This window comes from Apodemus sylvaticus, chromosome 19, assembly GCF_947179515.1.
Source record: "Apodemus sylvaticus chromosome 19, mApoSyl1.1, whole genome shotgun sequence".
NCBI classification, from domain to species: Eukaryota; Metazoa; Chordata; class Mammalia; order Rodentia; family Muridae; genus Apodemus; species Apodemus sylvaticus.
In genome coordinates, this window is record NC_067490.1 from 42,597,597 (window position 1) to 42,613,805 (window position 16,209).

At 41.1% G+C, this 16,209-nt stretch overlaps 1 protein-coding gene across 4 annotated transcripts in view; it reads left to right on the top strand.

The window, feature by feature from the left end:
- The window catches only part of Rev3l (REV3 like, DNA directed polymerase zeta catalytic subunit), a 153,965-nt gene that overhangs the window by 111,317 nt on the left and 26,439 nt on the right, over positions 1 to 16,209 (top strand). For all 4 annotated transcript variants that reach the window (XM_052164545.1, XM_052164547.1, XM_052164546.1 and 1 more), the window contains 4 exons: positions 607 to 732; positions 5,216 to 5,408; positions 7,706 to 7,817; positions 9,584 to 9,699. In XM_052164545.1, coding sequence (XP_052020505.1) covers positions 607 to 732; positions 5,216 to 5,408; positions 7,706 to 7,817; positions 9,584 to 9,699 — 547 coding nt within the window. The remainder of the gene's footprint in view (positions 1 to 606; positions 733 to 5,215; positions 5,409 to 7,705; positions 7,818 to 9,583; positions 9,700 to 16,209) is intronic.

Genomic DNA, 16,209 nt, shown 5'->3' on the forward strand with positions numbered 1-16,209 from the left:
AAAAGGTGTTTTAAGATCAGAGAGAGCTGGATGTGGTGGGTCACACATGTAATCCCAGCACTGGGGAGTCTGAGACAGGGATCGCCATGAGTACTAGGCTCATCTGGCCTGTAGCATGAGACATGGCTAACAGAAGAAAGAGAGGGAGCAAGAAAAGAAGAACATTGTCAAAGAAATGAGAAGTGTCTATTCTAAATGCTTGAAAGCCTTTCCCCAGTGTGTGCAGCAGTGGGATAAGGCACACATGCAGACTATCACACCATTCACAAATGTTAGCCAAGTAGGTGTAAAGATATTTTCAAGAAAGGTCAAGATAAATTATCCATGTAGTATAAATATCAGCTCTACTTGACTACTGCTTTCAGTATTTGGGGCTTGTAAAATCAAAATCAAATATCAACACATGGTTTGTTTGTAGATTGTATCATATTTCTACAGTTACTAAAGTAAAATGAAGGTTATTAAACTTTTTCTTAAACTTACAGAGAATCTTTATATTTATCATGTTCACTGTTCATTACTAAGTACATAAAATATTTAAGCAAGAATAATCAAAAGAAACAGTGGTTGCTTATGTCTTTTTCTGACTGTGTCTTTTCTTAATAGAATCAGTTTGCAGCTGTAAATACTCCAAAGAAAGAAACTTCTCAGATTGATGGACCATCCTTAAACAATACCTACGGTTTCAAAGTCAGCATACAAAACTTACAAGAGGCAAAGGCTTTGCACGAGGTAAAACTGCAGCAGTAAGGCTGTACACGCTACACTCAACTATCAGGACTCGTTCATAGGACAAGTATGGACATTTTTAACCAGAAAGGGATATGCTAAATTCTCTTCATTGATCTCTTCCATCTTGTTATTCTACTGTAGTTCTGTAAAACAGGGGAAAACAGTAAATATTGATCAGTTACTGAGACTGATTTATATTCTTACCACCTTTGCAAAATTAATAACTAAAATTTAGTTTATAGAATTAAGCTAGAAAATATTTTGAAATTTTAGAATTATATATTTAAAATCTGTTTTATACTATTGTTCTGAAGTGTATCATATCTCAGTTGGGATTTTTATTTTCTGTTTGGTTGTCTTCGTCGATTAGTTTTTTATAAATGAAGAAAGTGATTCACATAAACTATACAGAGTACTTTATTTTTACATTATAAACATGTACGTGAAAGACTAGGACACTTTCTTACAAAAATGCAAATTAGTCGCAGTATGGATTGGAAACTCAAAGCACATGCCTCACTGGTGGTGCATGCCTAGCTGCTATCTATATTTATGAGTGGTTTGCGTACCCATATCTTAGAGTACTGTGTATGTCTGATGCACATGGAGGCCAGAAGAGGGTGCTAAAACCACTGTCATGCCCCAAAAGCCCTAATCTCAGGAGTACATAGCAAATGCCCGCAATTAAAAATTAAAGGGAATGTTTTCTTCAACTCTAATTACTGGGGTGGCAAGCTGATTTACTCAGTAAAGACACTTGTCACACAGCCTGATGGCCTGAGTTCAGTCCCTGGAACTCACATGGTGGGAGGAGAGAACCAGCTCTCACAAGTTGTCCTTTTATCAATACACACCACACCACCACACACACACACACACACACACACACACACACACACACACACACACACACACACGGGCCCATGTTTGCATACATACAGATAAAAAAATCTTTATTTAGCAAATAAAGATAAGAAAAATATTTACTAAAGCAAAATTGATAGGCTTTAGCAAGAAAGACTTGTTTTTTTTTAAAAAATAATTTGTGCTTTTGGACATATATATGCTGGTGTGTATGTGTGTCTGTCTGTCTTTTTGTCTGTGTTAGTATGTGCAAGTATCCACAGAGGCCAGAGAAGGATATGAGATCCCATGGAGCTGAAGTTACCGGTGTTTACAGGGTGTGGGCTGTTACTCTGGGCACTAGGATCTGAACTCTCATCCTCCTTGTTGTCCACCAAGCTCTTTTAACCACTGAGCTATCACTCTAGCCCCCGAAAACCTTGTTACCTTTGGTTGTTTGCTTCTTATTTGAAAAACATAATTTTATTTCTTATTTGTATGTTACGGCACAGCCAAGTTTTAGAATTGTATAACATGTTAAAAATTAGTCCTTGATACTGTGTTAACTGTTGATAGGCCTTTCTTCTCGAAGGACATTTTTTAAATTGGTTATTTTATTTATTTACATGTCAAATGTTGCTCCCTTCCCAGTTTCCCCTCCACAAACCCCCCATCCCTCACTCCCTTTCCCCTCCCCCTCCCCCTCTCCCTCCTCTTCCCTCCTCCCCTGTGCCTCTATGAAGGTGCTCCTCCACCCACCCACCCACTCCCACCTCACCACCCTAGCATCCTCTTCACTGGGGCAGTCCCCTCCACAGGACCAAGCACCTCCCCTCCACCGATGCCAGATCAAGCCATCCTCTGCTGCATATGCAGCAGGAGCCATGGACACCCATGTATACTCCCTGGTTGGAGGTTTAGTCTGAGGGGTCCCGGTTAGTTGATATTGTTGTTCTTCCCCTGGGCTGCAGCCCCTTCAGCTTCAAGACATTTTTAATTGACACCCAGTGGTCAAAACAGGAGGTGAACCCTCTTTTGAACACTTCCGTTATCTTCCTTCTGCTCTCAGTAGTCAATGCAGAAGACTCCTGTTCCACTTCCTCCCACCTCCCTCTCTCTCACCCTCTCTAACTCAGTTTTCACTCGATTTGCTTTAAACCACACCCTTAAGAGCAGCAGTGCATATTCAATCTCAGGCCAGAAAGACAAAATTTAAATGTGAAATTTCTTTTCTCTCCTTGTTGTTGTTGTTATTGTTGTTGATGTCGTCCTCCTCCTCCACCTCCTCCTCCTCTTCCCCTCCCCTCCCCCTCCCCCTCCTCTTCCTCCTTTCGAGACAAGGTTTCTCTGTATAGCCCTGGCTGTTCTGGGACTCACTCTGTAGACCAGGCTGGCCTCGAACTCAGAAATCCGCCTGCCTCTGCCTCCCAAGTGCTGGGATTACAGGCGTGTGCCACCACCGCTCAGCAAGTGTAAAATTTCTAATAATGAAATTAGTCTTTAAGAGTCTTTTGACTTAAAGTATTCACAAATCTTCTCTTTACCCTTTATACGTGTTCATCCTTACTCATTAAGTTGATTGTTTTGTTCTATTTGGTTTTAGGAGAGAGGTTTTCAACTTAAAATTTTTGTGTTTACTAAGTTAACGTGTGCTAATTACTAACAATAAAATCCTATAAGATATCCATTCCCAAGAAAATATTCTGGGGCACGAGGACACTTAGAAGATGGCTCAGTCACTGAGACACTTGCTGCTTCAGATCCCTGGTGCCCACCTGTAAGTCCTGGGCGAGGCAGCATGTGTAGTTAGTGCCCCTGGACTGGGAAGGGAGGAAAGGAGACTCCCTGGAGTCCTGGGCCAGCCAGCCTAGTAAACGTGAGCTCCAAGCTAGCAGGACGCCTGGCTTCAAAGGAAGAGCAGCCGAGAAAGACACCCACCATCTCTTTCCAACATGCACAGACGCACACCGCTCTGTATATAGACACACCAGCAAGGTTCCTAGGCTGAGTGTACAGTTCACTTGTGGAGTTCTCGCCTGACATATATGAAATCCCTGGGAAGATGAAACTAAGCACAATCTCTCCCCTAGCTCACAGCTTTACTCTGTGTGTTTTTCTTACAAAACTGCAATGTGTAGTTCTTAGGAATGAGATGGAGTTTGGATGCTTTATTATTTTTGTACCTTCTTATACATAATTAATATTTTTCATAGTTTTAAAGCAATGTAGGAAATATATTAACAAACGTGTATGTGTTAAATAAAGGTAGACATGGTAAAGTAAGCCTCTGTCCCTCACCAGGCTAGCAGTTTTCTTCCCCAAAAGCCTTGAGTACTTTTTATATGCCCCTGTAGAACTTTGCTGTGAATGTGCTTGCAGTTTTACATATATAGAGGACTCCATCCAGTGGTTCCATTTATCAGTATATTATAGTGATGTGTCCATATTAAGAAATACAGGTCTGGCTCTTTATTCTGAAAATTCTAAAAGTTACCGACTGTTCTGTCATTATATGACCTTTGACACTAACTCAGTTACTACTAATCTCCCACCTAAACATAATCTCCCACCTAAACATTCAGGTCCTTCCTAGTCGTTTGCTCTTAGAGTTTCTTTTTTTGTTTGTTTGTTTCTGTTTTGTTTCTTTTTTTGAGACAGGGTTTCTCTGCGTAGCCCTGGCTGTCCTGGAACTCACTCTGTAGACCAGGCTGGTCTCAAACTCAGAAATCCTCCTGCCTCTGCCCCCCAAGTGCTGGGATTAAAGACGTGCTCAACCACCGCCCAGCCTCTTAAGAGTTTCAAGTGAACTTCCTTCTATTTATATTTTAATTAAATGAGTGAGTTTATAGAATAACTTCTCAGGAGGAGAATTTCTTAGAGAATATGTGCATTTTAAATTTTGATAAATATTCCTAAATTGTACTTTGAATAGATTTGCCTCTGACTAATGGAAGTCATGCACTCACCTGCTTCGTTAGCCCTCATAGATGATAACTACAAATCCTTTCTAACTTATACGATCTGAATAGTTACGACGAGACAATAGTCTTATTTTTCCAGTGCCAGCTATGTTTATATGGTCGCATAAGGCTTGTTATGTGGTGGATTTCAGATCAGGTCTTTTAATTTTATTTCTTAAGGTAAAATTAAAATTTAAAAATTGACTCATGTGCAAAAGGTCTAAATTAAGGTAATCCTTATATAGTAGCATATTAATGTATAGGGACTTTAAACTAAAAGACGGCTTCTGTTTTGAAATTAATTAAAGGTACAGCTCTAATGTAGTTAACTGTGAAACTAGATAGACTGGTTTGAATGTGGATAAGTATTTGAACTAATTCTTTTCCTCAAAAGCAAAAATTAAGACACACTTCATATATTTTAAACAACTACTTTTTAAGTACTGCCCTTGAGAAATGACAACCCAGGCATTTTTTAAAATAAGAACATGAGTAAATCTAATTTTGAAAACAAAAATCTTAAGTTTAAGAAATTCTTGGGCTAATTGTGACTTTGTCTTTTATGTCCATATATTCTACATTTTTGCTTGTTTGTTTCCTCAGAGTCTTAGTGAAAAGCACTTCTTTGAACATTCATGCAGCAAAGCACTTGAAGCATAATTTTTAATTTCCTTTGGTAGATACAAAATCTCACCTTAATCAGTGTGGAGTTACATGCTCGAACTAGAAGAGACTTACAACCCGATCCCGAGTTTGACCCCATCTGTGCTTTGTTCTACTGCATTTCATCTGACACTCCACTCCCAGACACCGAGAAGACAGAACTCACGGGGGTAATCGTGATTGATAAGGACAAGACGGTCACCCATCAAGGTATTTCATTTTTATCAATGACATGCATGCCCAGAAACTGGGGGTTGTGGGGGCAGAGGGACAGACAGGCTCTCACATAGCCCACATTGACCTTGTACTGGTTATGTAGCTGAGGCTAGCTTTGAGTATAGATCCTTCCTGCCTGTCCTTCCCAAGTGCTAGGTAACAGGCATCTGCCAGCGACCATTCGCGCCTTGAAATGGCTCATAATGAAGTTTCCTTCTTGAAGAACCATAAGGAAGCAAGAAGACTCTTTTCTAATGTTGGCTGAGGTTGAGTAGGAAGCTATACATTATGTTTTCCTAGATTTGTGATTCTTACTTTAATTATTACAACCACAGGTAGACTGGAGGTGGGATGGAGCAGTTCCCTAGCTGTGTGGGCACTCTGGGTTCTGTCTTCAGCACCACCAGGGAGGAAAAACCAGAAACCCTGTGAACACAAAGATCTTTTTTTTTTTAATTAGATATTTTTTTTATTTACATTTCAAATGTTTTATGCCCTTTCCTTGTTTCCCCTCCTAAAACCCCCCCATCCCATCCCCCTCCCCCTGCTCAACAACCTTCCCCCTCCTGCTTCCCTGTCTTGACATTCCCCTACACTGGGCCATCGAGCCTTCTTAGGACCAATGGCCTCTCCTCTCATTGATGTCTGACAAGGCCATCCTCTGCTACATATGCAGCTGGAGCTATGGGTCCCTCCATGTGTGCTCTTTAGTTGGTGGTTTAGTCCCTGGGAACTCTGGGGGTACTGGTTGGTTCATATTGTTGTTCCTCCTATGGAGCTGCAAAACCCCTTCAGCTCCTTCAGTCCTTTCTCTAGCTCCTCCACTGGGAGGACCCTGTGATCAGTCCAATGGTTGGCTGTGAGCCTCCACTTCTGTATTTGTCAGGTTCTGGCTGAACCTCTCAGGATACAGCTATATCAGGCTCCTGACAGCAAGCACTTGTTGGCATCCACAATAGTGTCTGGGTTTGGTAACTGTGTATGGGGTGGATCCCCATGTGGGGCAGTCTTTGGGTAACCTTTCCTTCAATCTCTGTTCCACACATTGTCTCTGTATCTCCTCCCAATGAGTATTTTGATCCCCCTTCGAAGGAGAACCAAAGTATCCACACTTTGGTCTTCCTTCTTCTTGAGCTTCATGTGGTCTCTGAATTGTATCTTGGGTCGTCCTAGCTTTTGGGCTAACATCCACTGATCAGTGAGTGCATACCATGTGTGTTCTTTTGTGATTGGGTTACTTCACTCAGTGATATTTTCTAGTTCCATCCATTTGCCTAAGAATTTCATGCAATCATTGTTTTTAATAGCTGAGTAGTACCCCATTATGTAAATGTATCATATTTTCTGTATCCATTGCTCTGTTGAGGGACATCTGGGTTCTTCCCCCTTCTAGCTATTATAAATAAGGCTGCTATGAACATAGTAGAACATGAGACACAAAGATCTTCATAAAACTTTTAATTAACACATAACTCATAAATGACTGATTATTTACAACAAATACAAATAATCACATATCATTAGCTTGGGTAAGCAATCTTTATTATCTATAGATATTTTGCAGCTAACAGAGAATGTTTGCTTTAGAATATTAGAAGTAGAATGTAGAAGTTAACTACTACAAATTAATAGTGTGTGAGTTGTCATATTTTTATTTATATATCTTCCTAAGTAATTGCACTGGTTCAAAGGTTCTTCTTACACCATAGAGGCATTTTAGGAAATGCAAGTATTTCTCTGAGGTTTTAAAGAGAACACTTACAAATTATTTAGGTCTCCTGAGGAAGAATTAGTATAAAAGAAAGCCATTAAGAATCTGGTTTTAATCATGGCTACCACCAGCTAACAAGCCAATCATTGAATTTTCATAAATTTTTCATAATAGTCAGTGTTGTCAGTTTGAAGTTAACCATGGTGAGATGACCTTACACCATGCAAATCGGCAAGTAAAGACCCATGTAAGGTGTTTTTTTTCTTTAAGATTTGTTAGCCATTTTCTAGCATACTACTGACTAAAATATTCTCTGCTAAACAGAGCTTTATCATTAGGAAAATCAAGCATAGAAATAGTAATTTTCTTTCAGTGATATGTTATTGCTTGGTAACTAAGGGGATAACTGAAAATATGAAACTTGATTTTCATTATGTGTTACATTAGAAAAACCAATTATGGAAATTTTGCTTTAGAGGGGACTGTTTTTATATTCTTCTATGCAAAAGTAAAGACATATTACTTTTATATAATAGTATATGATATAATGTTATATTTAACACATTTTTTATTTCCTTAGACATCAGATGTCAGACTCCATTACTTATCAGATCTGGAATTACAGGATTAGAAGTGACCTACGCTGCTGATGAGAAGGCTCTCTTTCAGGAAATTACGAATATAATAAAGAGGTATTGTCTTGTATTTTCTGAGTTTTCCATCTGCCTTTTTTAGTCATTTCCTGCTGATGCAGAGGACATAAGATATAACAACGGGCGAGAGTCCCTCCAGGCCCCGGGAGGTGTGCGGTCATCCTCAGGAAGGGGACTGCACTCAGCCTCCTGTCCTCCTCAGCCTCCTGTCCTCCTCAGCCTCCTGTCCTCCTCAGCCTCCTGTCCTCCTCAGCCTCCTGTCCTCCTCAGCCTCCTGTCCTCAGGCCAGTTCCACCAAACACAGGGCAGGAAAGGCAATGTTATATGGTACAATAAAGAGAAGGATGCGCTTCTAGCTTCTCCGTTGGATTTTAAAATGATTGTTCTATGGTTTGTATAATGGGGATTGGTATAAAAGTTCACTTGTTTTATTCACTTAAAGAAGTTTCTACCTTGGGAGCTAGCCACTATTTCAGTAGTATTTTTGAATCAGTTTATTTTATTCTTTTTTACTTTAATGATTAACTTTGTTAAAACTAAATCTAGTAATGTATTTTTGTTATAAGCACTTACCTCCATAATCTTAATTATCTACATCTGAAAAATTAATAACATATAAAATATGTCAATGCACCAAAAAACTAAGAGCTTATTGTCTGGCACACAGTCAGTACTTCATTGGCTGACTGTATACAAATATATGCTAAATAAAAAAATCAATTAAAAATAAACCAGGCATGATGACCTCTATAAACCCAGCACTCAATAGGCTGAAACATAAGGATTGGAAGTTTGAGACTAGCCTGGGCTACATAGTAAAGACTCAAAAATAATAAGGGGTTGAAAATGTAGATCAGGTGTAGAGTAGTTATCTAGTTGTATACAGCCAGTAATGTTAATAATTTACATATGTAAGTAAATAATATAAATGAAACCCATAGATCAAAGAATAAATAAACCTACCAAGGTAGTTTCAAGGGTTTTTTATGGAGCAACTGTATGTTTTAGTCTCAAAACATAACTCCAATCAATTCCTCTCTTCCTACAGTTTTCCCTTTGAAGTTAAATAAGTTTATTTTCTCTTGTACTGTAACAAAAATATTTTCCTGATAGTCACTGCATGGAGGGCCTAAGAGGAGCCACCGAGTAAGTCCTGAAGTTGATGCAGGCTGTCAGTTGGGCTTTACCAGAACAGTCGTGCAGTGAGGAGGAGGGCTCTTCTCTTAGGCTCCCAAGCTTGGTTTCCCTGCATTAGCTTCAGCCTCAGAAGTTTCTTCTACTACTGACTGGACTGCTCTTTCTCAGAAGGCAGACCTATCTATCATTTCTTAGACATTACTTTGTGTGAGAACTCAGTCAACACTGAAATCACAAGGAAAATGAATCTTTTTTTTTTTCTCAGCATTAACACTATTGACAGGCTGTATAGGTTAAGAAATAAAAATGGCAGTCTGTGACCTGGAAGATCTTTATCCCAATACCATGCCCACTCAGGTCTCACAGTTCACCCTTCCCTGCTCATGTCATATCTGCAGTCATGCCTTCAGTACAGTAGTAACTGCTTGTCTCTCTCCCCAGATGTCATCAGACTGCCAAGAAATGTGGGACAGCACAGTCTTAGTGAAATGACGCTCATTTTAAGTCACTCTATCTCAATCATTCTGCTACTACTGACACATCCCCTCCCAAGAGAATGGCTGTTAGCGAATAGAGATTTTGATGTTTGTCCTCCACCTTGAGAAAAATGGTTCTTCTAGGCACAGTTGCAAATGTAATGTTGTGTGCTCTGGTGTTTCCTTCTCTAGGTATGACCCTGACATTCTGCTAGGCTATGAGATTCAGATGCACTCCTGGGGCTACCTCTTACAGAGGGCGGCTGCCCTGAGTGTGGACTTGTGCCAGATGATCTCTCGAGTGCCGGGTATGTGGAGCTGCAAATGTTTGTTACAGCTACAGAGAAGTTAGAGAGAGCACCATGACAGAATTAGAGGAGGGAAATGCTATGGTTCCGTGTGTGACTAAACCGTGCTAGCGTGTAAATGTAACCTCATATGGAAAGGATTAAGGCAGCAGAAGAAAATCTGCATTCTCACTGCTGCATGTGCTGTCTCATGCGTTGCTCGTTCCCACGTTTGGTCATGTTGCCGTCTACGCCATCTGTGGTTTACCTCCTTCGTCCAGTAGCCCAGAACTAGTTCCTCATGTTAGGATGTAGTCCATGAAGGGCTGTGTGAAGCTGCATACCCTCGACTTTATAACCACGAGGGTACTGTTCTGTCTTCTTTTATATCTTTGCTCCTTAAATTGGTAGGAAAGGACAAGAAGGGCCTAATTAAAGCATTAATAGTTAAAGATTAATGGTTTAGTAATTGGTCTTTAATTTTTACTTGAGTCCAAGTCAAAAAACATACTATGAATTTTAAGAGCAGTTCCCAAAAGTTTGGTACTGAGTTTACAGAGGAGTAATAATGTTTATATCAGAATTACTTGTGATTTGTGAAGTTTTTTGTTTCTTCTACAACTCTAACATTTTTATTATCCATATTTCATTTTGCTTTTTATTTAGTTTTAGTTTTTTTTCTTTTAAAAGTTCATTTTATTTTTAATTTTTAATTTAAATCTAATTACATCACGGCCCTTCTCCTTCCTCTAGACCGCCCGTGGTCCCCACTCTCCTCACCCCCACTCACTCCTCTCACACTGATGGGGATTAGTGTATATAGCATATATTTTTACATAATATATAAATATAACCTATTGAGTAAATTTGGTGTTCCTTGTGTGTGTGATTTCAAGGCTGACCCTTGGTGTTGGATAACCAACTGGGGTTTTGTCCCTGGGAGACACTAATTCTCCCTCTCTGGACACTCATTAGTTGTTGTATAACTACAACACTTTTAAACGTTGTTTTTGCTCCCACAGCTTTTGGGAGAGTATTCCAAGTGTTTAGGTGAGGCAGCCCTCAGACGCACTTGGTAATTGCATTGGTTGCAAGAGATAAAGATCCAAAGAACGATTGAAAATGTCCCAGATTAGGGCTGGAGCTCAGCAGTAGAGGGTCTGTCTGAAGGGCTTCAGGTTTTGAGTTTGATCCCAGTACCACAGAGAAGAAAGTAGTTGTGGAAGGGGAAAAGAAAAGGAAAGGAGAAGAGGGGAGGGATTAAGGGAGGAAATGTGTATCCTTTCAGAGTTCTTGCTAAGACTTTCGTTAAACAACAGAGTACAACAGAAAGGGCACGTGGTTGGTGAGGTAGCACAGGAGTGTAGTGCAGACTCTGAAGGAAAAACTCTCTGGGTTCAAACTCCAGCTAGGGCCTTAGCTGCCTGGATGATGTCAGGCAAAAACTGTACAGATCCGTCGCACAGTTTACTCATCCATCGAGTGGAGGTACTGATAGAACTTGCAGGGTTATTGCAATTGTGACTGAAAACAGTGAACACTGTGTGAATGCTGTTGTTAATGTAGTTTCTGAACATCATCTTAGCATAAAGAAAGAAATGAGAGGTTTGTGGGTGAGTGTATGTGGCCTTCAGGGTGAAGAGTTCCTTCTTTTCAATACTACTTGTTCCTTGCCATATGAACCGGGACAAGGTGTAATGCTTCTAAGTAGAATTTTATAATACAAAGGGAAACTTATGGTAGGGGTGCTAAAGTAAAGAAGCAATGGTATCGTTCCTAGAACATGATAGATGTATAATATACAATATGTATATTAACTATTGTAGCCAACAACATTCACCAAATCATTGCCCACGAGACTAGACTCAGTTCTCTTTGCTTTAAAGAATTCTCAGAGTTCTCCATAAACTTAATAGTTAATAGAGAATTTTCTTGAATATCTCAGATTCTGAGAGAAATGTGTGTGTGTGTGTGTGTGTGTGTGTGTGAAAGCTGTCACTTGGGGCTGGGAAGATGGTTCTATAAGGGTTTCCTGTACAAGCATGGGGACCTCAGTTATATCCCCAGTGCCCAGGTAAAGCTAGGTGTGGTGGCAGGCACCTGTTACCCCAGCCCTGGGAGATGAGGCAGGAGAATCACGGGGGTTCATGAACAGCTAGCCTCCTTAAGTCAGTCAGTACTAGGCTCAGAAAGAGAATGTCTTAAACAGTAAGGTGGAGCGCAGTGGAGAAAGACACCTGCTGCCACCCTCTGGTTCCCGTGTGTGCTTGTGCAGGCACACATAACACAGCATATACAGGCTTTCTGGTTTGGGGGTTTATCTGTTTTTCAAAGGACTTTTTGTTTTGTTTTTGTTTAAAGTGGGTCTTACTGCAACTTAGGCTGACCTTGAACTTGTGGTGTTGCTGCTTTTCCACCTTCTGGGCCCAGGGATTACACTCAGCAGCAAAGGGCATCTTTCACACTAAACAAACAAACAAAAGTGCTGTAGCATTAGGTGTTAATAAAAGTAGCAGCAGAAATTACTAAACTAAAAAGAAGGAAGGTTATTGATTAACTAAACATCACCGGGACATCCTGTGTGGCCCTCAGTGCAGCATGTCACAGGAGCTGGAGGTCATGGTGACAGAGGAGCCTCTGGGGGAAAGGGGAGCCCATGGCAAGTACACAAGAGTACGGTTTCTGAACTCCCAGTGTTGTTAGGCTTTGCTGGGTGGGATAGAGGTTGCTGCAGGTAAATGAATGGAATAAAGGAGCTGCATTTATTGAACAGTGGCTGAGCACTTCAGCTCGATTAGACGTCAAGAATGTGTGTGGACAGCAATACCCTGGAACCTTGACGAATTTCATGATTTATCCAGAATTAAAACTGATTTTCAGTTCATTGCCAATAGAACCTGACTTAGTGGCTGGAATCCGCCCACTGCCTTCTACTCAATTGCACCATGTTCACCATCATCTCCGGTTGGTCCTGTGCTACTTCTTTTTCTTTGTTTGTTTGTTTGTTTTAATATTTTATTTTCAATTAAGAAAATGAATTTTACAACTGGTAGAGCACAATTGCATTGTTCTGCACTGGCATCTGTGAGTAGGCATTTTCCTCTTCAACAGTAGTTCTCAACCTTTCTAAGGCTGCAACCCTTCAATAACAGTTCCGCATGTTGTGGTGACCCGCAACTGTTATGAAACATAATCTAAATATTTGACTTGTGACCTACAAAAGGATTATGATCCACAGGTTGAGAGCCACTGTCCTAGAAGTCATTTCTGGGGTTGGGACCTCAAAATTACAAAGTTTCTGTAAGGCAAAGGGCACCATCAAAAGGACAAAACGGCAATCAACAAATTGAGAAAAGATCTTCACCAACCCTGCATCTGATAGAGGGCTAATATCCAATATATACAAAGAGCTCAAGAAGTTAGACCCCAGAAAACCAAATAACCCTATTAAAAAATGGGGTACAGAGCTAAACAAAGAATTTTCACCTGAAGAACTTTGGATGGCTGAGAAGCATCTTAAAAAATGCTCAACATCATTAGTCATTAGGGAAATGCAAATCAAAACAACCCTGGATTTCACCTTACACCAGTCAGAATGGCGAAGATTAAAAACTTAGGAGACAGCAGGTGTTGGCGAGGATGTGAAGAAAGAGGAACACTCCTCCACTGCTGGTGAGAATGCAAATTGGTACAACCACTCTGGAAATCAATCTGGGGGTTCCTCTGAAAACTAGGCACCACACTTCCGGAAGATCCTGCTGTACCACTTCTGGATTCCCCAGTACGTAATAAGGACACATGCTCCACTATGTTCAGAGCAGCCCTATTTATAATAGCCAGAAGCTGGAAAGAACCCAGGGGTCCTGTGCTACTTCAAGTTACTAAACCCACACTTGATGGGCAGCAGCCATTTCCTCTAGTCCTGGCCATCCTGACGTGCAGTTAAGAACCCTGTCCACTCCTGAATGCCCTGGATTTTTTTTTTTTTTTTTTTTTATCAAGCCCACAGGTTTAGTTTAGTTGATGATAGTATTCACTGGTTTCAAGAGAAGACTTTTTATTTTTATTTTTGGTTGTATGGCTAGAGAGAGTATATAATCCAAATTCAGCTATGACATTGGCAGACACAAGTTGTCCTCAGAATGATAACTAGTCTATTTATAAAAGCAAATGGGAAACTCCTTTGCCTAGCTATGTACCACCACCTAAAAATGGGATTGGCCAGAAGCCCTCTGGGTGCTTCTTGAATATTACATCTTTACTGAGGTTGTCTTCAAATGTACTAAATCACATTTCTATTTCTTGTGCATCTGAAATTAGAAAGAATTACCTCATGTCTGTTTATCTTATATGATAATTCACATCAGCCTTGTTATTACAGAGATTTAAAATGAAAAGGAATGAAAGTGCTCATTCTACAGCACTAAACACTTACTGCACAGATGGTAGTGAACCTGATTAGCAGTAAATCTTCAAGTCACCGTGAATGTACCGTTAGGGAAAATGAGGCTGACCCTCCCCTTCCTTACAGTGACACATACACATCTGCAGTGATTTAATGTTGCCCTTTATCGGCACATGAATGAAAAGTCCACTTGGATTTGTCCTGGGAAAGTGTGTATTAGATGGCCTTTTTATAGACATTCTCAAGTTGACGATTCTGATATAGATGTGACACGTCCTGTGAAACTGAAGAAAATGTGTCCTGCCTTCAAGATGTGCAGGGTCAAAGATGGAGGTGAGACCAGGGGAATGACCAACCAATGACCGTCCCAACTTGAAACCCATTCCATGGGAGAGAGCCAACCCTTGACACTTAATGTTACTCTGCTGTGCTTGCAGACAGGAACCTAGCGTAAGTGTCTTCTGAGAGGCTCCATCCAACATCTGATGGAAAGAGATGCAGAGACCCACAGCCACACATTAGGCATAGCTCGGGGAGTCTTTTTGAAGAGTTGGGGGGGGGGGCGGTTTGAGGGAGCTGGAGGGGCCAAGGACATCACAAGAAGACCTATAAAGTCAACTAACCTGGGCCCATGGACGCTCACAGAGACTGAGCCACCAACCAAAGAGCGTGCAGGGACACATGGATAGCAGATGTGCAGCTTGGACTTCATCTGGCCCCCAACAGTTGGAGCTGGGGCTGTCTCTGCCGCTTGCCATCCCTTCCCCTAGCTGGGCTGCCCTGTCTAGTCTAAGAGGGAGAGCATGCGTGCATGCCCGAGCCCTACTGCGACTTGATAGTCAGGGTAGCTTGGTACCAATGGGAGGAAGGTGTCTCTCCTTCCTTTAGGAGAAGAGGGAGGGAGGGAAGGAGGGAGTGGAAAGAAAGAAAGGAAGGAAGGCGGGGGGGGGGGGGGGGGAGGCGCACACTTTTAATCCCAGCACTCTGGGAGACACAGGCAGGCGGATTTCTGAGTTCGAGGCCCCCTGGTCTACAGAGTGAGTTCCAGGACAGCCAGGGCTACACAGAGAAACCCTGTCTCCAAAAACCAAAAGAAAGAGAGAGACAGAAAGAAAGGGAAGAAAGGAAAGAAATGAAAAGAAGCCATGAAAGTATCCACCCAGCATATCTGTCTGTCCCAGTGATGTGAGCAAAAAGGTAGATGTTATTGAGTTAACAATGGAAGGCTCTTATGATGAAAAGAAAGTTCCTGGGCTGGAGAGATGGCTCAGCAGTTAAGAGCACTGGCTGCTTTTCCAGAGGTCCTGAGTTCAATTCCCAGCAACCACATAGTGGCTCGCAACCATCTGTAATGGGATCTGGCGCTGCCTTCTGGCCCGCAGGATACATGCAGGCAGAATGCTGTGTACATAATAAATCGTTTAAAAGAGAGAGAGAGAGAGAGAGAGAGAGAGAGAGAGAGAGAGAGAGAGAGAGAGAGAGAGAGAGATCCTATTGTCCAAGGGAAATACATCTTTCTATCAGAAATACAAAGTAGTCCTGCAGAGTTATCATTGGTAAGGATGCCCAGTGTTTGACCCTGCTGTGATTCCACCTTCAGTAACCATTCTACCACAGTCTAGTTCCAGCAGAGCACATCATCAGATTTGCCAGGAGAAGAAAAAAGAAATCTTAACAATGAGTGCAGCTTGGAATGTCCAGTACTGTGCAACAATGCATACAAAATAAAAACATCAGTTGTACATAGGGAATGGAAAAGAACTTTATTATTTCCAGAAAAAGTGACTGCTTTATTACAGCCGTTGCCCTCTGCCAGGGGCAGTCACTGTACAAAAGCTCCCATCACTGTGCACTCCCTCACAGTGCACAGTCTTCATGCTTGCTGTCCACTGTGCTTTGTGAAGCTTACGGCTCAAGTAAGGGGGGGAAATGCCGTTATCAGTGAGAGGATAAACCACAAATGATCAGTCTGTGGTACTCAGTGAAGTCTTTACAGTTCAGAACCTACAACTTCATCAGTGTTAATGAAAAACAGGATTGTACCTTCGGGATTTTTAATAGTACTGACTTTTTTAGTTAAAAATAATAGAACATTTCCAACTATGAAATACTTGAGAGTATTAAAA